We start from the raw sequence: 26,291 nt of genomic DNA, 5'->3' as shown, positions 1-26,291 counted from the left end.
CTTGGGATGGGAGGTGGGGAGGTAGGGGATGAAGGGGCAGTCCTTTCTCAAAGCCTTTGTGCTCAGAATGACCCTTGGACAAGAAGTCACTCAGGCTGGAGTAGAGAGAGGTCCCACAAAGAGAGTCTGCAGGTGGAGGCAGCCAGTGAGTTGCTGGACTCAACTTCTCTAAGACATTATTTTCTCCTTCATCAGCCCTCCAGCTCCAAACGGAGAGTAGACAGTAAGACAAATGTCTTCTGCCTTTCCCTTGAAGCATGGTGGGTGACTGTGTGTGTGTTTGTGTGTGTGTGTGTGTGTGTGTGTGTGTGTGTGTGTGCGTGCGCACACACACGCACACGTGCCATTATATGAATCCTGGGAATGCAACTCAAATGGATGACAAGTGCCTTTACCCTCTGAGCCATCTCACCAGTTCAGGATTCAGTTTTCAAAAGGACTTCTGAATTTTATAAGGTGGAAGGGAGCCAAATACAATGGGGGTTCCTGGAAGAAGAAAGGGACATTGAAGAAAAAAAAAACTGGTGAATGCCAAAGAAAGCTTGCAGGTTAGTTAATAATAAACTATTAACTAACTAGGCCAATGTTAGTCTCCTGCTTTTGACAATGAACCATGGTTGTGTGAAGCTTGAACATTAAGAGAAACTGGGCAGAGGGTAAATGGGAATGCTACAACTTTTCATTAAGAAAATAAATAACAGCAAGTGCTGAAGAGGATTTAGGGAAAGGGGAACACTGTTAAGTCAATACAACCAGTACAGAAATCAGTACAAAAACTATATGACATGATCCAGATATACCAGTCTTAGTCAACATACCTGAGGTCCCTGCATACCAATGTTTATTGTAGTATTATTCACAATAGAAGTGATGGAACCACAAAATACATTATATACTTATAAGTGAAATTGTCCTTATGAAACCCAAAATACGTATAATGAACATATCCCAATCCAAAATAATAATACTTTAGGATAAAACTTTACAAAGAAAAGGTGGAAGGAGGGAAGAAAAATGGACAAAAAGAAATAAGAAAGCTCAAGAGTCTCGAGAAGGATTACATGCTTAGGTGTCTGATCCCTTATCTAGGAGTAAAGCCAAGAACTCTCCTAAGCCGAAGTGCTAAGGATCAAGTTCACCCCAGGCAACCAGCCTCCAGCACTAGGCAGATTTCCTATCTGAGGTCTGGCTCCTGGACACTCATCTCTCCCAGGGACTCTGCAAAGGCTGGTCATTAAACCTGCTTTTCTTCCCTCTCCAAACTCAGCTTCTGCTCAGAGCCAACTGATTAAGGCAGCAGAGAGCACTCACTCCCATCCCAGGGGAGTAGAGTGCTTCATAAAAACCTAACATGGAGAGGAGTGAATGCATGTCTCCAGCCTTCACATGTGCAAACCTTACCTCAGCACAGTGACTGAGAGGTGAGACCTCTAAAGAGTGATTAGGTCACGGGGGCAGAGCCCTCTTCTTACAAAAGCCAGAGAGAACCTCAACTTCCCAGTGAGGACACAGCAAGGGGGTCCTCTGAACCAGCTGGTGCCCTCAAGGAGGGATGCTCTTGAATGCTTCCCTCACCCTGTCCTTCACTTACCCACCTTAGTGAATGGCTGTGAAAAACCCACCATCTATGTGTCCAAAATGAGTATCAATCCAGGTGGTTCTGGGGCACATTCGCCATCACAGTTGCCTTTTACATTTGTCTTAAGTCTCACTTTTTGCTGCAATTCCAAGAACTTTCCTTCATGTCTCCCCACGAACTGGGTACCAGTGGCCTAGAGTAACCCTGCATTCCTGAGACTAGCAAGACCCTTCTCTAAATTTTGTCTTGTTAACCATGAAATTGGTCCTAACCTGTTAGCCTTGCTGTGGAGCCAGCCCATGGTGAGCCCCCAGAAAGCTGTTCTAGGCTAGGCATGCTGTACCAACCCAAGCTTGGAACTTGCAGTCTACCAGCTTTTGCTCACATTCATCTTGGCTTTCATGGTCCCACCAGTCTCCGCTCTCAGCCATCCCACTCCTGGCAAGCTGGGCTCTGGCCAAACAGAAATGGCAGCAGCAGCAGCACCCCTCCGGTATCTTGCTGGCATTATTGGGAAAGCTCGCTTTTGAAATCACAGAGTACTGGGGAAGAGAGCTCAGGAAGCTGTGCAGACAGCGAGACAGCTGAATTAAACAGCATCTGTCTGAGTGAGTCACTGCTCGCCTGCCTGCCACCATAGTCCTTGCATGAACCTTGAGCTAGTGAGACACCTTCTCATCCCACTAAGTCTCTCCCAGAGCATAACCAGAGCACTTAGGTGAAAATTACTGCAAGAAAGACTGGGGGCCTGTCAGAAAGGATTCACTGAACTTCATGAGCCCCAAGCTACTATAGTTTTCTGAAAGGGTATCCAGCAGTTGGTCACAATTTGTCACACCCAAAATAACCCAGGACAACTCCACCCTTCTTAAACAGCTTCTGCTGAGACTTGTGGCCCTCCACTGATGACAGACCTCATGTAGTTCCAGCATGGCATGGTGTGTTCAGAAGTCACACAGCTGCCTCTTGTCACTGCCTTTTTTGCCTCTGGTGACAGACATCATTGGTTTGGTAAAATTAGTTTGCTTGAAAACTACAATGGAGGCTCTGTCTGTCTACAACCACGTGCCTGGGTTCTGCCCCTCGTGGTTTTCTCCATGGTCACATAGAATTCAGGAAGATTGAAAGTCCCTATCTGGAGCTGGACAGGCAAAAGAGCAAATGGGAATGTGTTTACAGATCATGGACCTCCAATAGTTTGTCCAGGGTACCCAGCATGCACTGGGACAGATTCATATCAACATGCTTGAATAGGCTTCTCCTTTCCTCACTGCTGTGAGAGATTGTCACACTGCTGAACAGATGAGCTACTGGCTTCTGTTCATAGCTTGCTTGGGCTTCATAGTGGGTTCATTAATCTGAAAAAAAGGCAGGTCTTTAGGCAGCTGAAGAGGACCCTTCCCATTCCATCCATATGTAGTGATTAAGATAACACAGGTTGGTTGTAATTGCTAAAGGCCAACAATAACTTGAACTCCATGTCTCAGAGGCCATCACAACTTCTCAACCCTATGAGATACACATGGATATTCCCCCTTTTTGCTTTGTTTTTTTTTATTTTCTGGCATGGTCACACTAGATATCAAAAGCTGGCTTTGAGCTTCTAGTCATCCTGTCTCAGTCACAGGAGTGCTGACATTACAGGTGTGTGTCACCATACCCAGCTGCTGTTCCCATTTTACAAATGAGGAAAATGTAGATGGAAGAGGTTGCACCTCTTGATTGGGTCACACATCAAGGAAGAGGTAGAATGTAGATTCAAACCCAGTTTTGCTTATATCGTCCATGCTTTTCCCACTGCAGCATGATGTCTTGTAGGAGTTCTCAGCCCTTGTATTTGGACTTGAATTTTTTGTGGCTTTTCCCCTTCTGTTACCCTGCTACAGTATAAACAGTTATGAAAATATGCCAGTGCTTGTTTGTTTTGCTGCTGTTTCTACGAGGGCATTTTAGCAAATACACAAACGGTGACCCAGCCCTAGGGCGGACACTGTTCTCTCTTATTTATGTTCTTTTCATTCCGGTCCTGTCTTCTGCTTCTCTCCTTTGCCTTTGTGTTCCCCCAGGGTCTTTCTCTATTTTCCCACCTTCCTTCATCATCTCTTCTGCTCCCTTAGACCTTGGCAGCCAATCCTGTACCTTTAGCATCTCGTTGCCAAGCAACAGGCTTTCTACCTGCCCCATTGTGTTAGAATCTCCATGGCAACAAATATTGCCAAAAAGGAAGGGAGGGAGGAGTTAGGTGGTAGCCAGAGGACCCTGCATTTCAGGACAGGACACTCATGCAGTTTTGCCAGCAGTAATATGCTCACTCTTGTGTTTCCCAGAGGATGTCACAGTTCGCTTAAACCTACGATTTTGAGATGACTTGTGAGTCAGGAGAGATAGACTTCAGCTTAGGGGTGATCATGTAAAGCGCTGGGTTGAGAGCCATGAGCACTGTTTGCATGGACAGATGGAGCAGGGCCGTGTGAGCACCTCTCTGTGAGATAGGCAGGGCTTCTCAATTTGGTGAAACAGCCAATGAAGAGTTTCTCCTCAGGGCATAGGTAGGACTGTATCTGAACACGGTCTTGCCCAGGTTACAGCATTAAGGAAAGGGAAAGAGGTAAAGGATGGGGGATATCATAAGATTTTGGTCACCCATCCTGTCTCCCTTCCATGTGGATAGTGACCAGCCAAGATTCTCCAGAAGGCAAGTACCCTCATAATAGAAAACCTCCTCTTCCACGGACAGAGCAGGCTGCTGTGGCTGTACTTACTATTCAAGACAGACCATGTGGACAGCTGTCCATTCTAGCACCCAGCACTCACAGGGACTCTGTGATTACACTTAGGCCCATTTCGCTGGCATTTTCCTCAGTGATTCTGCCTCATGTGAACTGCAAGGCTTTCCCAAGGCCACAGGTTAGCCACAAACTACAACATCCTTGGCCCTGAGCATTCCAGGTAGAGGGACAGCTCTGTCTCTTTAAACTCTAAGAGGACAATGAGAAAGACGCCATCCCATTATTTAATGCTCTTTATGGACAGAAAGTTCTTAGCTCCAAATCGGAGCATTTTGGGTTTGTCTGGGTATTTGATTGATTGACTGATTGTGAGACAGAGCCTCACTGAGTAGCCCTGGCTGTTTTGGCACTCTTTGGCCTTGAACTCACAGAGATGTTTACTAAAACTAAAGACATGAGCCACCATACTCTGTAGTCCAGGCTCTTAGTTTAGTGGGAGGGAGAACAGATGGGGTCTGCTGGCTAGTAGGGGTAGAGGGACACCCACACATCTCCAGCTGTGCTCTCCTACCTACTTGGCCTGTTCAGGCACTTGTACGTGTGGCCAGGCTCTCAGCCAGTTACAGGCCCCCTGCTGAATGAGGCAGCTGTGAGGCAGGATGCTTGCCTCTGAGAGTGAGTCAGATACTCCAGACACCGTGGCAAATGGAGTCTGCTGAGCTTTTCTGAACAGCAGTCTGCAATTTGTAGCTTTTCAGGACTCCTTCCTCTTGGACCCAGAGATTCTCCTTCTAAGAATGAAGCCTGGAAGAAATGATCTGACCCAGAAGCAAATGTATTTGGCTTTATCACACTCTTGTACACATTAATGGACAACTACCAGGCAGCAGTGGCACACACATTTCATCCCAGTGCTTGGGAGGCAGAGGCGGGAAGATACCTAAATTTGAGTCCAGGCTGGTCTACCGAGTGAGTTCCAGGACAGCCAGGGCTACACAGAGAAACACTGTCTCTGAAAAACAAAACCAACAAAACAAAACCAACAAAAAACAAAACCAAAACCACAACAGTGGAAAACTGGAAACACCATATATGGGCAGCAATGGTAGACAGGTTAACCGGGGTTCAGGCAATCCAGTCATATATTCATGATCCCATAAATGTATTTTGAATGACTTTTGGAGACTTAAAAGTAAAAAGTTGAAGGAGCTTAGTCCAAAGTAAGGAGATATATATTTATAGCTATACTACAGCCATAGTTTTATAGTATATTTTTGAATTTGTTTTTTTTCTAATATATGTTGTGATTTTTAAGAGTAATAACTACCCTTTTTTTTTAAAGATTTTACTTATGTGTATGCATATACATCAGGTATGTGCTGGTGCCTGCAGAGGCGAGAGAGGGCATTGGATCTCCTGGAGTAGACACTGTGAGCAGCTTACCTGGGTACTTGGGAATAGAACTCAGGTCCTTGGAAGAGTAGCAAGTATTTCTAACCACTGAGCAATACTAATACTAATAAATAATAGTGATGATGGTGATGATGATAATACTAATATAATAATAATTTTAAAGTATTTACCATGTGTTTCTATGCTGAGCATCTCTCTGTTTCATCTTTACAGTTCAGTGATATTTGTTATGCTTGTTTTTTCTAGATGCAACCAAAGCTTAAGAGAAGCTAAGTAACTTTCCAGAAGCCACACACACTATAGACAGAGTCAGATATTCCACACACCCTAATAAAACACATGAATACTATAATTCAGTGTGAAAGTTAGGTGAGTGGTACTGATCAGCTGACCTGTGGCTTCTGGTCCAAGCATGGAAATGCCAGGACATTCCAATCCTGGAGGCACTTTTCTTTGTTTTTGAGGGAACCCTGCTCAGAACACCCTCCTCCATCAGGCCTCCCAAGTGTTGAGGATGCCGTACTGACACCTTGGGCCCACATTTTCAGTGTGCTGAGGCCCCACAGCATCCTGCTGGCAAAAAGCCGGCCCCCACACAGAAAAGTGGCTTGAAGAGCTCTGTCCTGCCCTACCTTCCAGGAACCTTCCTTCCCCTGGTCCAGCCAGTGCCCAGCCTTTGCTAAATGATACACCTCCATCTGCCCAGCTGGGAAACTCATCTGTGGAGAAATGCTGGAATCTTGGGTTGGGGGGGAGATCATAATAAAATGAATGTGAGAAAGAAAGATGGAGCGACAAGTCCTAGGGAAACCCGTCATCTGGCTCTCTACCCAGTGCTCTGCTCTCTCTGTCTGATGGAACTCCCCATCCACAAGGCTTCAAGCACAGCTGCTCCTCCCCCATCCAGCAGCCCTGCTGAAACTGTCACTTAAGAAACCAGACCTCCAGCAACTGGTCCTCAGGATATAGATGCCTATATCCTGCAGTTTTGAACTCTAAACTGTATAATCTTTTTTGTAGGAGCCAAACTTAGTGCTAGGGTGTTTGGAACTGGAGGCTGTGAAGCAGAAACATTCTGGATTCCAGGAAAGTGCCTGGGAGGAGGGAGAGGAGAGGGAAAGGGGAGGAGGGGGAGCAAGGGAAAGAGGGTGGCTTTTCTGCCCCACTGTATAGCTGTAGGAAGCTGTGAGCCAGCTTCATGCTTCCCAGGCCCAGCCCAACCTCCCTAGGAGGCATTTGCAGCAGGCCTCCAGCCCCCTGTGATTTGTGGGACAGTTTTAAACCACTTATTTTCATTAGCACTAAATCATTCCTCTTGGCTAATTGAAACAGAACCAAGGATACTGCTTTGAGTGGAGCCACTGGATGGAGCAAATCAGCAAGATATGCCAGATATGCTGACATTGGGAGTCTGTAGCCAGGAAGTTTTGAGGCCCCTCCCTGAAGTCAAACTCCACTTCTGTTTCTGAGTTCAGGAACTGAGATAAACAAGCCCCCAGAATGAAGAACTAGAAAATGCATTTGCCTTTTTTTTTTTTTTTTTTTTTTCCTAGAGCGGTAGAGGTTAGACACTTAGAAGAACTTCTAGCTGAGGGAAATGAGATGACTGGTTCTGAGGTTGAGGAGGAAGACTGATAGTTTCTTCTGTGTGATGTTTGAGAGCTCAGAGTACCCTGCCTTTGGCAGCCTTGGTATAGCTGGAATAGGTCAGGAAATAGTTAGGGAACAGTTTGGGTAGGCGATGGATATGCCAAATCTGGGCTTTGAATTTAGAAGCCTCTGTTGGGGAACACCAGTGTGGGGCTGGAGGTGGAGCTCCTGCCTGATAATTTACTCAGAGTCAAGTTCAGGGTACCTGAGATTTCCTCAGAAGCCCCATTTTCTCTCAGTAAGCACATGTCCCCATTGGGTCAGAAAGGAGTCCATGCTGGTCTGAAGGGTCAGGGAATTCCTAAGAGCTGGCAGAGGCCTAGGACCCAGAGGGATGTGGGAGGGAAATGGTGGACCCCATTGCCTTTGAACAGTCTTAATCCCTTTTCTGAGCCAGGAGCCAGCCAGGCGGGCGCTGGGGTACTGAGCCCACAGTGCTCTTTTGCCAAGTCATGGACATTTCCTCTGCTTTCTGCCAATCCTCTGCCCACTCGATGACACCCATGAGCTGCCCGCCGTTTTCTTCTCTCCTACTGCCCAGGGTGATCCCCTTTTCTGCCAAGGACCTGGCAGCTGAATTGGTGGGGGATGCTCCCCCATCCCCCGACACCTCTTAGACTCTCTTTCTTCTCTGTTCTCAGAGGCTGGCAGAGCTCAGAGGCTGGACCAAACACTAGTAAAATGTCTCTTGAGGCTTCGTCCTCAACACTGAGAGTGTCCTTACAAGTCCAAATTTGAGAAAGACTGAGATCTAGCATGGTCACCTCAGACTCTACTGTCACTTCACACTGTGACTCAGGACAAGCTCCTTTCTTGCAAGGAGAGGACACCTATCTTTGTCTGTACATCCTATCCCAAGTACCACACAGTACTGTACCAGGTCCATAACTCTCTTCTCCAGGGAAAGCCTGATGGACGCTACAGGAAGTGGAAAGGTAGGATGGGAAGGCATAGGCACCTCCTCACCATCAGGCTGGATTGGAAACAGACCAAAGGGAAGGGTAGCAAGAGACAGTGTAGTATAAGGAGCTGGGTGACATCTCTGTTGGTAAAGTGCTGGTCATGCACACAGTGACGTGAGTCCAGTTCCCAGTGTCTTCGTGTAAAAATGCTGGGAACATGGTGGCATGTGCTTATAAATCCGTTGGTGGAGAGGTAGGAACAGGAGGATCCTTGGGACTTGCTGACCAGTTAACCTAGCTGAATTGGCAAATGCCAGGTCCTAATGAGAGAGTTTGTCTCAAAAAAAGCAAGGTTAGCTAGGCAATGGTGATACATGCCTTTAATCCCAGCACTTAGGCAGAGGCAGGAGAATCTCTGAGTTCAAAGCAAGCCTGTTCTATAGAGTGAGGTCTAGGACAGCCAGGGCTATCCAGAGAAACCCTGTCTCAAAAAAAAATCAAGGTTAAACTGGCTCATTTATAACCAAGTTAAAAAAAATAAACTTTAAAAATAATGTATGCATTTAAGAATGTGTGAGGGTGAGTAAGTATGTGTTTTGTATGTGTGTACCTATGTGTGTGGATGAGAGAGAGTGTGTGTGTGTGTGTATGGTTTACCTGTATTGCCTGCATGTCTAGTCTGGGTGTGAGTGTGGGATGAGGGTACAAGCATGTATGTCTTACTCTAGAGGACATATAAATATCAGAAACGTTATCGTCGTTCTGGAAGCTGAGACATGGAGATCAAGGTATTAGCAGATTATTGTCTAATAAGGGCAGCCTCTCGTCCCCGGTCTTCGGTGTCTTCATCTCACAGAAGGACAGCATCCTTTAAGCCGCTTTGGAGAGGCACCGATCGTGTTTATAGGGACTCCACTTTGACTTAGTCGCCTCCCGAGGCCCAGCCTTTGAATGCTATTCCTTGGATATTAGTTTAGTCATGTGAATTTTGAGGAGTCAAAACCATTCAGACCATGGAAGTACGCGTATGTGTGTACGGTGCTTGTCCAAAGGGTGAGCAGCACTGGTTACCTCTGCTGCAGCACCAAAGGACACAGCTGTCTGTTCTCTGTGATGACTCAGCCATGCAGGAACCAGACTGAGGCTCTAGCCAGAGGAAAAGCCCGAGTTGAAGCTAGGTTATGGGAAAGAAATACTGATCAGGATTACAAAGGCAGAAGAGACCCTGTGGCAGAGGCAGTAAGACGGCTTGCAGAGAAGCTCATGTTGCCCGAGAATTCCCTGTGTCATTCTACCCCCACTCCTGTTCCAGAAGCTGCCCCTAGACTGCCTTCCTATAGTGACGGCCTCAATTCCCAAAACGGTGTGCCCTCTTTTAACACGTCATTGCTTTATTTAAACTAATGTACTTCTATTTTCTGTGTATGGATGTTTTGCATGTATGTATGTTTGTGTATCATGTGCATACCTGATATCCTCAGAGGCCAGAAGAGGGCTTCAGATCCCATGAAACCAAAGTTATAGACATTTGTGAACTAACATGAGAGGGCTGGGAATAGTGAATGCTGAGAATACAACCCAAGTTCTTTGGAAGAGCAGCCAGTGCTTTCAACCACTGAGCCATCTCTCAAGCCTGCTGTAGTCTTTAAAAAATATTATTTTAAATTATGTGTGTGTGTGTGCTTGTGTGGGGATGTGCACTTGAGCACAGGTGCCCACGGAGTGCAGAAGGTAGTCAGATCCCCGGGAGCTGGAGTCACAGGTTGCTATGAACTGCCTGCTGGGGATGATGGAGACAGAACTTGAGAACTCTGAAAGTGTTTTTATTTTCTTTTTAATTTTTAATTACATGTATGTGTCTGAGGAAGTTGGAAGGGTTTCAGATCCCCTGGAGTTACAGTCACAGGTTGTTGTGAGCTTCCTGCTCTGGGTGCTGGGAATCAAACTCAGGCTCTCTTCAAGAACATGTGCATGCTCTTAAACCACTTGAGCCATCTCTCCTGCCCGAGCTGTACACTCTTAACTGCTGAGTCGTCTCACCGGCCCTGAGCCATGGCTTTAAACAAGCGAAAGCTCGGTTTGCTGCCTAGACTTGTGTATCCACCCCAGCCCTACTAACATCAGTTGACCCAATGACACTCAAGTGAAAAGGAGGTTTTGGTTAGAAAGGAAACATTCTGAGCAGTTTATACTGCTTTTGTTGAAATGGCTGACAAGGATGCTAATGGCAGAGAAAGAGAGAGATCAGCACTGTGCTGAGGACTTGCACTGCCAACAAGAAGCACACACAGTGTAAGAGCGAACTGTTGTAACCTTCCTCTCATAACTCTTCCTTCTATATATCTAGTGCTATAAGGCTGGGGCTCAGGAAGTACCCTGTTCTGTACTGCCTCTAGACCCCGGGCAGGAAACATCAGTGCCCATATTTACATAGCAGTATGTGGGAAGGAGGAAGATGAAGATGGGACAAATTCGGGTGGCTCCGGATCTGCATTTAGCTACCGCTCTATACTACGTGGAATGCTCCAGGCCTCCATGTGTGTGCAATTTTCTTCCATCTCTTTTCTATATTTTTCTCTCCTCTCCCCCTTTCCTTTTCTTCCTTTAATTCTCCTGCATCCTTTCTTTTTATTTCAATATAATTTTTCCATCCTCTCTGCACTGTGGTTAAAATGGTCTGACGTGGAATGAGCATCTTAACTGCTGTCCCTTTAATAGGCGGCTGCAGGAGGAGCTGTCCTATCAGCACCACGGTCAGACCCCGCCCACCCCTCAGTGACTGCAGGCTGCTGCTCAAGGGCAGATAGGGCAGAGGAGAGCCGGTCCAGAACTTGCAATCTGGAGAGTTCTCCAGCTTCACAAGGGACCTCCTTCCTTCCCAATGCCTGGCTCAGGCCTTGCAGAATGGAGGGAGCTGGCATTTAGGCTCTCACCACTTTCTAAGCTAGAGTAAAATATTTATAAGCTCAAAATACTTCTTGGCTCTGGGATTTGCAGAGCATTAAGCCAGTTCGCTGGCATTTGTCCTGATAGGGCCTGGGGCCTGAGTGAGCAGGGTCTGAGGAGCTGGGGTGGGCGCTGGAAAAGGAAGCAGGTTCCAGCTGCAGGGGGCTAGCTGCAAACATAGGCTCGGGAGCTGGACTGTCTAGGTGTCACCCAGCTCTGCCATCTGTAAGCTGTGTGATCCTAAGTAAGGACCCCTAACCTTCCTGGTTTTTGTAGTCTGCCCCTCTGAATTAGGGATGACAATGACACCAATTGGTAGGACAGTTGTGAGTTATTGCAGGTAGAATGGTTAGAATGGTGTCAGGCATGCAGCCCAAAAAAGCAACTTAAAAGGAGTTTGGTTTAAAAATAAAACATAAGAGGCTGGAGAGATGGCTCACAAGTTAAAAGCACTTCCTGCTCTTGTAAAGGACTCGTGACAGGTGGCCCACAACTGTTTGTAACTCCAGCTTCTGTGGATCCTGTCCTCTGCAGGCACCGCACTTACATGCACACACATCCACACACAATTTTTAAAAATAAATAAATCTTTAAATGTGTGTTCTGGCACCAGAATGAGTATGTGAGAGCAGGCAGCTGGACTATAGACAAAAGGGGAGGGAGCGGTGACTGAGCAGCAGGTTTTTGGTGAGTGTGCCATGATGGGATCCTGGGGACTACTCCACCTGAATCCACACAGCTCTCAATTCACCTGCAAAACATCAGGCAGTGCCATCTGGCATCTCAAGTTAGTTCCTCTCCTCCTTGGAGGGACAAATGTTCTCTCTAATATAATTTCGGCCGCTGCTATGTGCCTATCATTATGCTGAGTGTCTTATTTTATTTCCTCCTTTAATCTTTCTGAAAGTCCATGCCCATATTTTGCAGATGAGGACTCCAAGCTTAGAACACTTGACTTGTCTAAAGCCACATAGCAAGAAGTAGTGGGCCTTACAGACCGCCTTTAGACTTCTCGAGGGAAGACATGTTTTCAAACTGTTCAGTCCCCTGCTCCTTCCTCTGATGGACAGTTGGGTAAAATCACACCCAGTATGGGTGGTGTTTGTCCTGCTGCAGATTTCTAACAGGACAACCAGGTGGTTCAGCCTCCATTCCCTTGGACACGGGATGAAGAACACTAGAAAGAGAAGGTTATTTGGGGCCTTAGTTAGCATGCAAGAAACCCTGGGTTTGATCTCTAGCACCACATAAACTAGATGTGGAAATTGTTGCCTGTAATCCCCATACATGGGAAGTACAGGCAGAACAATCAGACATTCAAGGTCATCCTTGACTACTTGGTGAGTTCCAGCCTAGGATACATGAATTCCCATTTCAAACAGATAAACTAGTGATGATAAAACATGAGAGAGTTATTGTCTTTGAGGTCCTAACAACAGAACTATTTGTTGAGTACTACACAAGGCATGATTCTAAGCATTTTACATGTAACTAACTTACTTATTGAAACTGTACTAATAGGTAGGTGCTCGTCTTGGTCTCATTTTGAAGAATGGAAAACTCAAGTTCTAGAACTTGTTAGGGATCACACCATAAGCAAATGGCAGAGCCAGGCTTTGGGTCCAGAAACTCTGGCTCCAAAGTTTACCTTCATCAACATAGCACTGAATCTCTTTGAAGAACAAGGTCTGAATGGTGGAGATGATGGATAGACATGGGGAAATGAGAAACCCTGTATCAAGCCACCATTTCCAAGACTGAACCACCAGCTCCACTGCCGCCTCTTCCCTGAAGCCTCACTAATACCACATCCTCATCAGACAATGCTGCCTCTATGGCACTTCTTTCGCCTCTTTTAGTACAGGCTGCTTGGTGTTTCTCTTCTTCACTGAGGTTACATGAGGTGTCATGTTACAGTGCTTAGTAATATGGATGGTTCTCTCTCTCTTCCTCTCTCTCGCTCTTCCTCTCTCTCTCTTCCTCTGTCATGAAGTGTCCCCTTCCTTCCCCTTACAGTGCCATACTTAGCCTTCTTCTGCCCTTGACTCTCTTAAAATGCACTCTGAAGGTGCCATGAAGAATGATGGCACCAGTAAATGAGAAGAGAGGAGAGCGGGACCAGAATGAGCCCCGAGCAAGCACGAAGTCTCCCAAATCATTTGGCCCACTAAGAATGCAGTAGGTGCACCTGACTGTGGCCCAGGAGAAAGCACCTGAGCAGAGACTACGTATGACACCAGGAGACACCATTGCCCAATTCTCAACACAGAGCCCCTGACCCATGTGTCTTTCCTCACCCCTGCCCTTCCCACAATCTTTCTCCTAAGCTGTGTTAGTCAGAGTTCTCTAAAGGAACAGAACTGATAGAATAAGATAGATAGATAGATATTCATTCATTTATGTTGATTCACTAATATACTCATCTTTATTCAATAAATCCCATAAATACATATGGGATTTATTAGAGTGGCTTACAGGCTCTGGCCAAGATTGTCCAACAATGGCTATCACCTGCCAGAAAGACCAAGAATCTTACAGTTTTTCAGTACATGAGACTGGATGTCTTCTCAGACCCAGTCTGATGTTAGAGTCCTAGAGGATCCTGAGAAAGCTCCTGGGCTTCAAAGAATCCCAAAGAAGTAGATTCTAATATCAGCAAGAAGGCCTCAGCAACAGGACAGATGAACTTGCTGGCAAAAGTGAAGGCAAGCAGGCGAAAAGCAAAAGCTTCCTTCTTCCATGTCCTTCTAAGTGTCCAGACTTAGGGCGGATCATCCCATCTTAAATGATCCAATCAATAAAATCCCTGACAGTGATATCCAGCTGCTTGGACTTAAGTTGATTCCAGATGTAGCCAACTAGATGACCAAGATTAGTCATCACATAAGCTTCTACCCTAGCCCACATGATTCACCTATCACCAACTGGGCATGTTAGACTCCTGTATGGCCAGACTGGATTACATCCATCATCTCATGCTCCTGTCCCACTCCTACCCCAACCACATATGGCAAACAGAATGAAGGGGTTGGGGAAAGTGTAAGCTATGAGGAGTGTTGGGGGAAGGAAAGAAGGGAAGAGCTTCCCACCTACTGCTGCCCATGACTGACTTTCTTCTGCTCTGGTTTCCAACCCATGGACTAAATCTGCCTCCACTGCTCCATCTCTGAGAACAGCCATCACAGCAAGGAGAGAGTCCATCACGCAACAAGGGGTGTTGAGGCTGAGACTGGGCACTGCGGGTGGTCAGTGTGGTCTGTGGATCCACACAGCACCCCTCTCCAGCATGCCTTGGCACAGCTCACTTGCCCACAGCATCGTCTTCCTGTCCAGTGAAAGGGGAATAGTAAACTTACCTTCTCTGGTTGTTGTAAGGATTAGAAATAATGTCTCTTTAATAGAACTGTTCCGAAGTACACAGGGAGTAGCTTGGTTAGGGCAGATGTGTGTGCTGGGCATTCTTTGAGCTCCCCTTACAGACACTGGGCACCTGGGGATGCTCGCTTAAAGGAAAAACTAGGGCAGACCCTCAGTGACCCCTCTGACATTGCTGTCTGGGGAGTGACCCTCCCTTACTCTAAAGCTGGTGTGGCAATGACTGCTACTTTCCAGTCTCCTAGAAGACTGCCTTCTGAAGAGGAGGCTCAAGCAAGGTTTCAACTGCAGTAGAGAGGCAGGGTGGGGCCCCAGCGACCTACCAAAGCACTGTTTGAAAAGTCCTCTCCCATCATGCTATTTAAAAAATAATGATGTAGTGAAAGCAGCACTGGTATGGGTGTGCTCCAATAGCAAGGGAGATAGAAAGCGGCCGTGGCCTTCAGGCAGTAAGAGCTGGAAATCTGGCCAGCCCAAGCCAGAGGATGTGGGGACATCTGAGGCAAGGAAGTCCAAACTGGGCCCTGCAGACCTAGAAGCTGGAGGTCCCTGGCAGATAAGGTAGGTGAGTTGGGCTCCTAGGGGTCTTTGAGTCAGGGAGCAACACCCTGGAGACACTTGCTCAATCGGGCTGAACCAAGATGCAATTTCTAGAGTCTCTTAAAGACATAATTTCCAGGAGGGATGGTCTGAGGGGCCTAACTGGATTTGGTCCCCACATCGGATTTGGATTAGGATTAAGGATGGGAATAGAAATAAGCCATGTAGCAGCTTACTAAGAGGGCTAGAATATAGAATCCCGAAGTCTTGAGCTTGGGTGCATCGGTCAGTACAGTAGTTAAAGCTTTTTTTTGAGTGGACTGCTGGTTAGTTCAACCGCTCAGAGCCTAGCCCAGCTCAGTGCTCTAGGCCAAGATCAGCAGCTTGAACACACAGACCCAACGCTCCACACCAGCACTGTCACACATTGCTGACCACTAAAGGGTACTGGGTAGAAGGAGGTGAACAGGCTAAATCCACTCTCAACACCACTGAGGCCACAGCCTAAAGACAGGTACTTTCTTCTTGTTGAAGGACTCACGGTCTGTACCTCAGTGTTTGTTAAGCTTATCCTGCCTTCATTTTCCAGGCTAAGCACCAGGCTAAGCACAAACACATTAAATACTTTGTTCTGGCAGGCACAGGCACTACTTGCTTGAGCTCCTCTTCGGTATCTTTGGGAGAGAACTTCTTGGTCCTTTCATGTCGGGACTGAAGACAGAGCAGGCAGGCTAAAGGTGACTCACTCCCTCAGCGCCGTGCTATAGGTGGGCTGGCAGTGCACATCAAGGGAAGTAGGAGTCAGGTGAGCCTTGGATGTGGTCCTGCAGGTAATGACACTGGAGGGGCAGAAGAGAACTTGTCATGGTTCCCGAATGCTAGCCACCTCTAATTGAGTACACGGAAAGTACGGAAGGTACGATAGCTCATCCAGTAATGGTATCATGCCACCAAAGTATGAATTAGAGAAGAGGAAAGAGGGCATGGTTTCTATTTCTTGCCATCTTCCGGAAAACTGAGCCTGTAGGTCTTGACTGACAGCCTCTGAGCTGCTTCTACAAATCTCCTCCCTGCTGAAGACTCTACTTTGACTCTTCACAGACTAGCCCACAACAAGTTCCAGGCCACGGCTCAAAGGTGAGGGAGAGGCTGTCAGCAACATGAGCAGCCCCATTCTGCTGGCTGCTGCTTCTCTCAGCATGAATATGGCTGTCTGCGTGGCCTCGCATAGACTGGCCAACTTTAGGAGCTTTGCTCACTGTCCACAATGCTCCTGCAAAAGGCAACCTGCATATTTTCATCATTTATGAATCTTTGCCCACATCTTTAACCATTTTTCTAGGACAATTTTCTAGATGTTGTTCCCACAGTGGAATAAAAGGCCTGGTGCTTTTACCAACAGTCCATATTATAGTTTTCAATAAGATAGTAAACTTGATGCCAGCAAGTAAGAGCCTATTTAAATTTTTTTTTTAATTTTTGAACGGGAGCCCAGCATGGTAGCCCATATCTTTAATCCCAAGCACTTGGCAATCAGGCACACTGATCTCTGAATTCTTCCAGTCCACTCTACCTACCAGGTTCCAGGCCAGGTGGGGATTAAAAAAAAAAATGCAAATGGAACCTTTTGTCTGTGTTTTGGATGACTGCATGATATTTTTGTGATTTTTTGGTTTATTGTTTGCCCTTTGGAGTATTTGCTTTCTAATATTGACATGGTGGAGGTCCTGTCTTCCAAGGCAATAAGTCTTTGCTTTTCATACTTGTGGCAGGTATCTCTATAGTTTTTTGAATGTCTGAAAATGGTTGCTCTTTTAAAAATCCATACAGAGACTTTAACTTTTTATGTACTCAAAATCTACTGGCATTTCCTTTGTTATTTCTGCCTTTGATGTGGTGCTTAGGAAGCTCTACCCTATAACTAAATCATGGATCTGTGCATGTCTGTGTTCTGTAAATCCCTGTATTTTGATTTTTCTAAGAGTTAACTCTAATTGATCTGAATTTTATTACATGTGTCTTTGTAAACTGCTACAGATTTTCTTGGAACTGAGAGTAATTGCTTCACTCACTAACATGACAGAACTGGAGAGCTAGGGGAGGGGAGGGAGAAAGGAGGGGAGAAAGGGAAAGAGGGAGAGAGAGATCAGGAAGAGAAGTGGAATAATTAATGGATCAAGGAGGAAGAGTAGGGTAGAGTGCTGTTGACAAAAGGTATTGGGGTGGCTGCTTTGACCTATAGGTGAACACTGAGTCTCTGGGGCTAGAAGAGGAGGGCAGGAACTGGCAGAGAACAGTTTTACCAAGGCAAGTGGTAGATGAGGAGGGAGCAAGACTCTGGGCCAGGTGCTCAAACCCCCCATGGTTATTGGGGTAGGGAAAGCAAGAAGGAGCAAGGAGGACCAGAAGAGAGGTCATCAACAAGGAGGGAAAGAGGGTGGGAGGAGGGTGGGAGGAGGCTGGGTCTCCTGGAGACAGGTTCACTGATTATGTTTCTGGGTCGGGAGAACTGTGGTCTAAGTGTCATCGGGTGCAACAGCATGCAGAAGAACCCTTCATTTCCCTCGGGGAGGTGTCTTGAGTACTTGGGGTACCATGGAAGGTCTGAGTGGGTAGCAACTGTGAGGTGAGTCTGCACCAGAGTCAAGGAAAGTAAAAGCTCACGTGTAGAGCATGCTCCCAGAGCCCTTTCACACACCAAGCCTGCGTGTTTGCCTAGAGCCAGGCAGGAAGCCCATGGCTCTCTGTCAATGCCAGCATCATCCTTATACACTAGGGACAGGGATGTGGGACTTTACTTGACATTCTTCTTTTGTCCCCTCCCTGCAGGATCCTAGTACTGTGCTACCCCTGTCGCTGACCATGAATGGGATGGCCAACGTGAATTCTGCCAGCCGCCCACACTATGCCTCCTCCATCCCCGTGCCTCGAGCTTCCTCACAGACCAGGATTCATACCCCAGGAGCTTCTCCTCAGCTGCGGCCTCGCCAGGCTGACTTGGCCTTGAGTCCCCAGCGAGCTGCCTCCCCAAGACGGGGCAAGGCTGTGGTCTCTTCTAGAAACTCATCCCCCAAGGCCTACAGAGGAAGAGGAGCCCCCAGAGCTCCTGGGCAAGCCAGGGAGCTGGCTGGGAGTGTAGAAAGCCTCCCCAGCTCCCCCTGGAGCAGCCCCAGGATAACCCCCAAAACAGCCCTCTCCAGTCAGGCGGGATCCAGAAGAGCTGGGGAGACACAAAGCACACAGAGGAAGAAGATCCAGGAAGGAATTCCAGTTCGCCAGACCAGGGGAAGGAGCCCACCCCAGGCAAGCTGCCGTGGAGAAACTCAAATTCCAGGGCCTCCTGAAGGCCGAATGCCTCCTAGCTGCCAGGGAAAAGATCAAAGAGACATAAGCTACAAAAGCTCTAGGTCTTCGGAGCCTGATGAAGGGGCAGCTTCGGGGACTTCCTCTCCAGTCTGCAGCCCTGTGCAGAGCATGCGCCCATCGCCTACTCCTGGGGCCATTAACTTTTCCTCAGCCCATCAGCAGAGCCAGCCAATCACAGCCACGGTGGCTCCCTTTCAGTACAGGTGAGCTGCTGAGCAGGCAGGGAGACAAAGGTAGACTGGTGCTGAGAGCAACAGACAAACTCACCGGAGAACAGGGGCTTTGGTGACAAATAGCTGACGGAAACTACAGGGCCAGAAGTTAGGAAGCGGGATGTTGAGAAATTTGGGAGGGTGGTGAGCTGCGGTAGGACAATAATCTAAGTTCTCTGGTTTTTCTCACCTCTGGAGCCTTGACAATAAACAGGGACTCATAAGAGTTTCCCTAAAGTGGCCATTTCACGCTGTCCTGGAAATGATGAAACTTTACTAGGGTATTAAAGATGCTTAAGCAGCCCAGATCCAGAGGCAGGTGCGTCAGCAGGTGCTTTAAACTTGCCAAGTGTGTGTAGGCTGTTTGCCACACTAGATGTTAGACGAACGGCGTTGTCTTGAGCACTGAGTCTTCAGTTGCTTGAGCCAAAAGACTTAACTGCTGTTCTCGTAGCATTCTTGTGTCTGCCTGTCCATCTCCCTTTCTCTCCCTTGCTTGTTTGCGCCACTCATCCCACTGCCACGTGCCTGTCTATGTGCGTGGCGTATCGCCAGTCAGTAATACTTCTTAAATCATTAGGTAGGTACTGTTGTCATTGGATTCGCAGCAGTGTGGTCAACGTGCCAACAACCCCAGCTTTCAGACAAGTTAAGTGCATGGAATAACATTTAGTCAACTAGGCTTTTTAAAAGAAAAAAAACAAAACAAAAAAACACTTCACGAACATGACCACATTAAGCAAACTAAACTTTAATTACTAATCATTTTGTAAGTTAGCAATGCCCTAATGCAAATTAAATCCCTTCCTGACTACACTCACTTTCTGTGTTTCCCCCTACCCCCATGCTAATGTAAGAAGTAGCTGTCAATTTGCATTTGGGGTCTATAAAAGCTGTGCATCAGCCCCTGGGTCCTGGGGACCTCACAGCAGATGAAGGTCGGGGCCTCAGGATTAGCACCCTTCACTTGAGGTCAACTCGCTTGTGCCTAAAGCTCTAGGCAACAATGTGCAACCTTACATCACAGTTACAGCTATTGGGATCCAGGACATAGAAACAAATATCCACTCTATTCTGCGTGTGGTCAGGGCTCATTTACAGAGGTCCATTCAGTTGTGAACCTCACATTTTACAAGGACATCCACACACCAAAACACACTTAGAAAAAGACTGACAGGTTAGCGAGGAGCGTCTCACAAAGGTGTTAAGAATGACTGGGGGGAAGTGAAGACATAAGTTTGCTTTGGAACGAGAAGGTGCAGGATGGCATGTGAACTGTCCTCAAATAGGAAAGGCTGTCACGTTGTAAGATGAATTAGTTTGCTTGGGGCAGCTCCAAAGAGCTGACTCAGTGTCATAGTGGCTAGAAGTTAGCTCAAGATAGATTTGAGGCTGGATTGGAAGAACGTTCCAACAGCAAGAAAGGAATACAAATTGACTGTAAGGCAGGGAGTTATATCACTGCAAGATCCCGGCTGAATCCACAGCCCAGGAGAGTTTTCAGCCAGGCAAGCCCTTCTGCCCGACTGTACATACCAACTCAATGCACAAGTGTCCCTTCCTCTAAGGGGCAGGTCACATCTGTCCCTTTTCTTTCTTTACTGAGATTTTGAAGTTAAAGCTGAATTCAGAAGCATAGACACAAGGAAGGTGTCCCTTTTTGTTTCTTCTTTGCTGGGCATCAAACCCATAGCTACCTGCATGCCAGGCAAGGGAGGACTCTAATACTGAGCCATACTCCAGCCCCAGCCTTCATTTGAATGGCCTTTTCCCTAACAGCTGAACAACTCCCTAGTTACCATGACATTCTTTTCCTACCTGATTCCCTTCATTTTGAATTCATACTTTGGGAAAAGTGTTTAGTATTAAATAGCCTCAGATTTTTATATTATCTATCCTACAAGTCCCATGGTATATTTACAGTCTGGCATTTTTAAAAGAGGTCAGAATATTTCCCTCTGAACATTTTAACACAACTTAAACAGAGCTGTGTTTCCACCACTCAATAAACATTGACTGAATGTTTGCATTTTAAACAGAAAAGGAATTGTTACACTTCTCCGGGAAGAGTCGTCCTTACCATCCATCCCTAGCCCGTGCACTTCTCAGGACCTCCGTTGTGGTTGGAGGATGGGTCACAGCACGAGTAAGATTTGGATGGAGGATACCCCGGCATGCTGTAGGCAGATGGGCTTGGATCCCCACACACCCTGCACGGCCGAGAGCTGCTGCCATGGACAGCTCTGCCAAGAGCTTGGCTAGGCCACCTATCTAAGCTCTGTAGCCAAGGAGGTGCCATCTGTTCCCTAGAATCCATAGACATCCTGTTTTCGTGGAAATCTATCCTCCACCAGCAACACCTTGGGCTTCTGAAAAACCTCAGGTGGATGTAGAATGGGTCTCCTCCCCTTCCTCCTCCTCTTCCTTCTCTCCAGCCTGGTCCAGGAAACAAATCTATTACCCATTGTTCACTTCACCCCAACTTCCCAGACATATTTTTTCAAAATCCTGGGTGTGGTCATCCCAGTGACATCCATATGCCTGTCACCTCCCACCTCTCATCTCCTCTTGATGCCCCTCCTCCTTGGGCTTCAGAAGGCAGAATGTCCCTCTGGCCATCTTCCAGTTTCTGTCCTCATGCATCCAATTCCATCATAGCTTCCTTCTTCCTTCCTGTATGTTTCTGTAAGAGGGCCACGGCACCTACATCATAATTGTGTGTCTCTCCCTGACAGTGCATGCTTTCAGTCCTCAAGCACATCTTGGGTTAGACTCTAGTTAAGAGTTGGTTAAAGGTGTCAGGAACGTAGGGTCATTGAGGTCACAGTGTCATTTTCCTCTTCTCTGGTTCTGCCTCTCCCTGACTTCTGGCTTATGTTGTCCTGTCCTTTCAGGCTGAGAAGTGAGACAAGCCCTGGCATATATAGGGAAGTAAAGGCAGGTATAGACACGAGTTAGAGACAACTAAGATCAGAGAGGCAGAGATCACCTTCTTTCAAGCTCCTGGGTTTCAGATTCCTGGTACATACAGGTGATTCATTCTCACGTGCTCTTGTAACACAATGAAGGCAGTAGACTTGTGACCGTAAACCATTGTTGTTTCAAAGCCGGGTAACACCTATATGCTCCAAGACAGACACTGCTTAGCTCTTTACAATATGCTGATATCCAATGAAACTGTTAAAACATTATATAGAATCCCCTTGCCTCAGTAAGATGTTCTACTATTTTTATAACAATATGTTGCATGTCCATGCTAATTTTTTCCAAAAAAACAACAGCCTCATTTCCCCTCTGTCTCTTTAACTGCTGTATAGTTGAGTAAGATGCTGTCCCTACCATACCAAGCACCTCCCAGAGGCCATCATGAGATCACCTGCTATCTCAGGTTACTTGACCCTGCTTTGTACCCAGCACCCATCTTAGGGCTGGCAGACACACAACGCCCCCAACACTTCCCAGATGGCTTGGAGCAATGCAGCTATCGCCACAGACCCCTCCTGCAAACCCAGACAGTCAGACTGTAACTCTAGCCTGGCCCTTCAGAGGTCATCTCTCCCTCCAGATGAAAGCCAGGCCCAGAGAGGGGAAGATGTTCGCTTGGGTTACACAGTGAGCTCATGGCAGAGCTGGATTCAGAGTCCCAGACAGAGGGGTACTGGAAAAAGTGAAAACCTAAAAGACAAATAGCAGCAGCACTAGAGACTCCCAGGGTCCCCTGGCCCAGCCTGTCAATTTCCCCTCTTGTCTGTACAGCCCTCCCTTCCCCCTCCTGCCAAGCTGCCAAAGGGTCCATTTAGCTGGCGACATTGGGCGGGGATAGGAGGGTAGGCGGGACTGCTCTGAGCCCAGGGTAATTGTATGTAAGGAGAGCTCCCACTGCCTTTGTTCCTGGAGTGGTTGTATGGTTGAGGCTGTGCTCTGAGGTCTGTGCACTTGGTAACCAGTGCCCAGAGACCTCATCCTTCCTTCCTGTTGGCACCATGGGCCTAGCTTGGACTTGTCCTCCCAGGAGTGGCTCAGCCTGACCTCTTCTGACCTAGTGTGCTTGAGGTGAGCAATTCCACAGAGGCCAAATGGCTCCTGAGTACCAGGAGTCTAGCTTCAACTTCAGAGACAGCCCTTCCCTGCTGGCATGCTCTCTGTTGAGCAAACATGAGCATCTTAAGGGCAAGAATCACAGCAGGGCAGAGGACTCCCAGCCTGGAGCTATGGGTATCTTTCTGCTCTGTGGATGATGTATGCTGCTGGGCAGCAAAGGGCAACAGATGTTGAACATTGCAGTGCTTTGGAGACTCCTTCCTGGTCTAGCTCAGCTGCTTGCTCGAGTGACTTCATGTACACACATCCCCAGGAAAGGATGGCTCAGAGAGCTCAGGGTACTGTAGAAGAGAGGGCCCAGGCTCAATAGGGTTTGCCTAACTCTGTAGCAGGGCTCCAAGGCCATGATTTACCTTTTCTTCTTGGTCCTACAGGTTGCAGACAGACCAGGAGCCTGGTCCCATTCCTCAGGAAAGCTGGGCCTTTGATGGATACACCAGCCTCCCTAGCAGGACTGAGGACAGCTTTTCCGGTGTGGGTAAGTACCCTGGGAAAGACTGGAGCCGCTGTCTGGACTCGCCTTATCTCTGTGGGATGGAAGTGACCTGGGCTTAGGACAGGCTTCTTTTCTGTTGCTTTGTGACAGGACCAAATTAAGGAGCTCAAGCTAGCTTCAAACCTGTCATTCTCCAGCTTCAGTGCTGGAATTATAGATGGTGCCACCACACCCAGTTTGGGTCTATCTCTCTCTAAGAAAAAAAAAAAAAAAAAGTTTCTTTTTTGAGGCAAGATCTTACTATGTAGTCCCTGGCTGGACTGGAACTTGCTTTGTAGACCAGGCTAGCCACCAAGCCAGCCCTACTTTTTTCAAAAATTAAATGTGTGTCTGTGTTTGTGTGTGTGTGTACAGGTGGCAAACACGGAGGTCAGAGGACAAGTGAGACTTGGTTCTCTCCTTCCATCCCTTGGGTTCCAGGATTGAACTCAGGTCATCAGCCTTGAATTCAAGTGCCTTTACCTCTGAACCACCTCCTTAGCCCTCAGGTCTGTCTCTTAACAGCGAGCTACTGGCCTGTGAACTGCCCTGACAATTCCCTCCATGCTTCCAGTAGCACTGCAGGGTCAGGCTAGGAAGGTGGCCATGGAGCTCAAGTTCATGTTTTTCCATGGTTGTCTCACTCTCCAGGGAGTGAGAATCTCCGTGCATGTCACAGGGAGACTGCAGTCGAAAGGTGACAAGCTGGGAGAGAGCATGAAAGGCCAGCTGTAGTAGAGCCCACATTTAACATGAAGGTGCTGGGAGCCGGGGTGGCCATCCAGAGTTACCTGTCTGGTCGCCTGAGACATGCCTCACTCCCAGGAACACTCTTAATGACAGGTCGTTCCCACACCTGTACCCTTCCCCGTGTCACCCTGTAATCACAGGGTCAGCCAGGGCACATATACTGTTAACAAACCCAAAGATCCGAGACTGATGGAGAAGACCCTTGAATTTAAACTCAGCAATATGCTTGCTCCGAGTACATCCTCAGGTGTTCAGCATCCCTGGATGAACGAATTACCAGGTGCCTTGTGACCCATTGGCTGGGACCTAAGAGAGTCGGAATCTAAACTCCCTATAGCATTTATGTTTGCGCGTTGTTTGATTTCCTTGCAACATTAGAATGTAAAAATAAACTAGCAATGGGTGAACCAAAGTACATGTTGACAGCACGCTGCAGGAAACAAGCTCTGTCAGTTTCCCAGGCCCAGGGAAATTTGCTCCAGCAAAATGATAATCTTGATTTGGTTTGTGGTGCTGAGGATTGAACCCAGGGGCGTGTGCATGCCAGACAACTGCTGTACCACTGACACTGCCAGTTCATAATGAACTTGCTTTTTACAAGACCCAAGGCTGTCCAGAAAATTGGTCTTATAGCTTCATTTCTGTGCCCTGCTCCAGTGGGCAAAATGTGAGGTTTAGCTTCCAGCCTGGCCTTGACATCATTTGGCATGGGTAGCACGCCACCATGTCTTCTCTATTTCCTGCTGGGCATGTGGGAAAGTGAACTGGCCCTTTAGAGCCGTCTCTAGAGGGCTCGACAGCAGTGATCTTGGAGCAACTACAGAATTGCCACACCCACTTTATATAGCAAGCCTTGCAGAAGACGGTCCTGGGGCAGGGCCTGGGCATTTAAAGGGTAACCATCTCTTCAACCACAATAAACACATACGCAGTGGGAGCAGGGCATGGCAGGGGACAAAAGTAAACTGAATTTCACAGGCACTGACAAAGCATCAGAATAGAATTCGGTAACCAGGAAACTATGTGCAGCTCTATTTTTACATTTGCAGTTTTGTTAGCGTAATGGCTTCCTTATGTGTGTACCACATTGTTAGGCTAATGATCTCCATCCACCTAGCCAGGCACTCCTTACTAATTGTGACCCCATGATCTGGGAAGAGGACTTTTGCTTTTCATGTCTGCTGCAGGCTGACACCAGGAAGCCCTTTGACCTCTTAGCTTGAAGACCACCCTCTCCTGTCAGAACTAAAAATGTCTGCTAGATTTCAGGTTAGGTGACCCACGTAGGGAAGGCAAAAAGCCCTAGGGCTCAGGGGGAGGTTCACAAGAACAACAAGAAGCACCAGCCTCCCCTAACATACCTAGGGAAGGGCTCAAGGTTCATGATTCTGCTTCTGTTGTGGTCCTTGCTGGTCGTCATGGTGACAGACACATCTTCTCAGAGGATCCACTGAGCTCTTTGATGGGTTGCATGGGGAGAGATTTAAGATATGCTTTCTTTGTGGGGAACTCTATACTTTCATGAACTTGAAGAAGATGGCGGAGAGAGGAGGAAGGGAAACAACAGTTTCCACTGTTTTGCCCTTTTGCTTCTGAACTCTCGGGACATGCCATGAGTCACTCATGTGTTTTCTGTTCAGTCAGCAAGTGCCCAGTGAGCATTTTCTTTGTGTCAAATACTGCTGGTGCTGTGGAAGATGGGTAAGACTTTGACCTGCTTTCAAGGGGTTCATAGTTTAGGGATCCAACCCACAGAGTCTTCCAGAGTATTTGTTTGTGTCTCCAAAGTCTCACCCAGTGCCTGTACCTGTTGAGAAAGGCTGCATCAGGCATGCATAAAATACACTGCATTGAGCCCCCACATCATGTGAGACAACAGGCTTGTGGCCGTTTCTTGTGGAAGGGAAATAGGGAGTCTTGGAGCATATCCCATACTGTTACTTCCTGCTTGTTGACCATGTTATCTTAATACTTGAATGTGAGAGACAGGGGACCTCAAGCTCAGAGCTCACCCCTGCCTGTTGGTGAATCCACTGTGTTTGATGAGCAAGGAATTCAGAGTGAGCAGTCTGTTGCTCATGCCTTCCCTGTGAGCCAGCTGAGAAGAAACCTCCAGTCTCTGTTTCTCTCATAAGCATGAGGGAGATACAGGGTCCTAGGAAGGGTAGAGAAGAAGGATGCCAAAGAATTCTCTCTGCCTTATAACACACACACACACACACACACACACACACACACACACACACACACACA

General features: G+C 47.4%; 1 protein-coding gene across 1 annotated transcript in view; it reads left to right on the top strand.

Moving 5' to 3' along the window:
* Nav1 (neuron navigator 1) overlaps nucleotides 1–26,291 on the top strand; it is a 241,983-nt gene that overhangs the window by 54,245 nt on the left and 161,447 nt on the right. Inside the window, exons 2-3 of the mRNA XM_055598193.1 lie at nucleotides 17,964–18,703; nucleotides 23,188–23,291. Of these exons, the coding sequence (XP_055454168.1) occupies nucleotides 17,997–18,703; nucleotides 23,188–23,291 (811 nt within the window). The 5' untranslated portion in view covers nucleotides 17,964–17,996. The remainder of the gene's footprint in view (nucleotides 1–17,963; nucleotides 18,704–23,187; nucleotides 23,292–26,291) is intronic.

This window comes from Psammomys obesus, unplaced genomic scaffold (assembly GCF_907164565.1).
Source record: "Psammomys obesus unplaced genomic scaffold, mPsaObe1.curated_primary_1811, whole genome shotgun sequence".
NCBI lineage: Eukaryota > Metazoa > Chordata > Mammalia > Rodentia > Muridae > Psammomys > Psammomys obesus.
The sequence above is the reverse complement of the archived record's forward strand: the minus strand, read 5'-3'. Positions and strand labels throughout refer to the sequence as shown.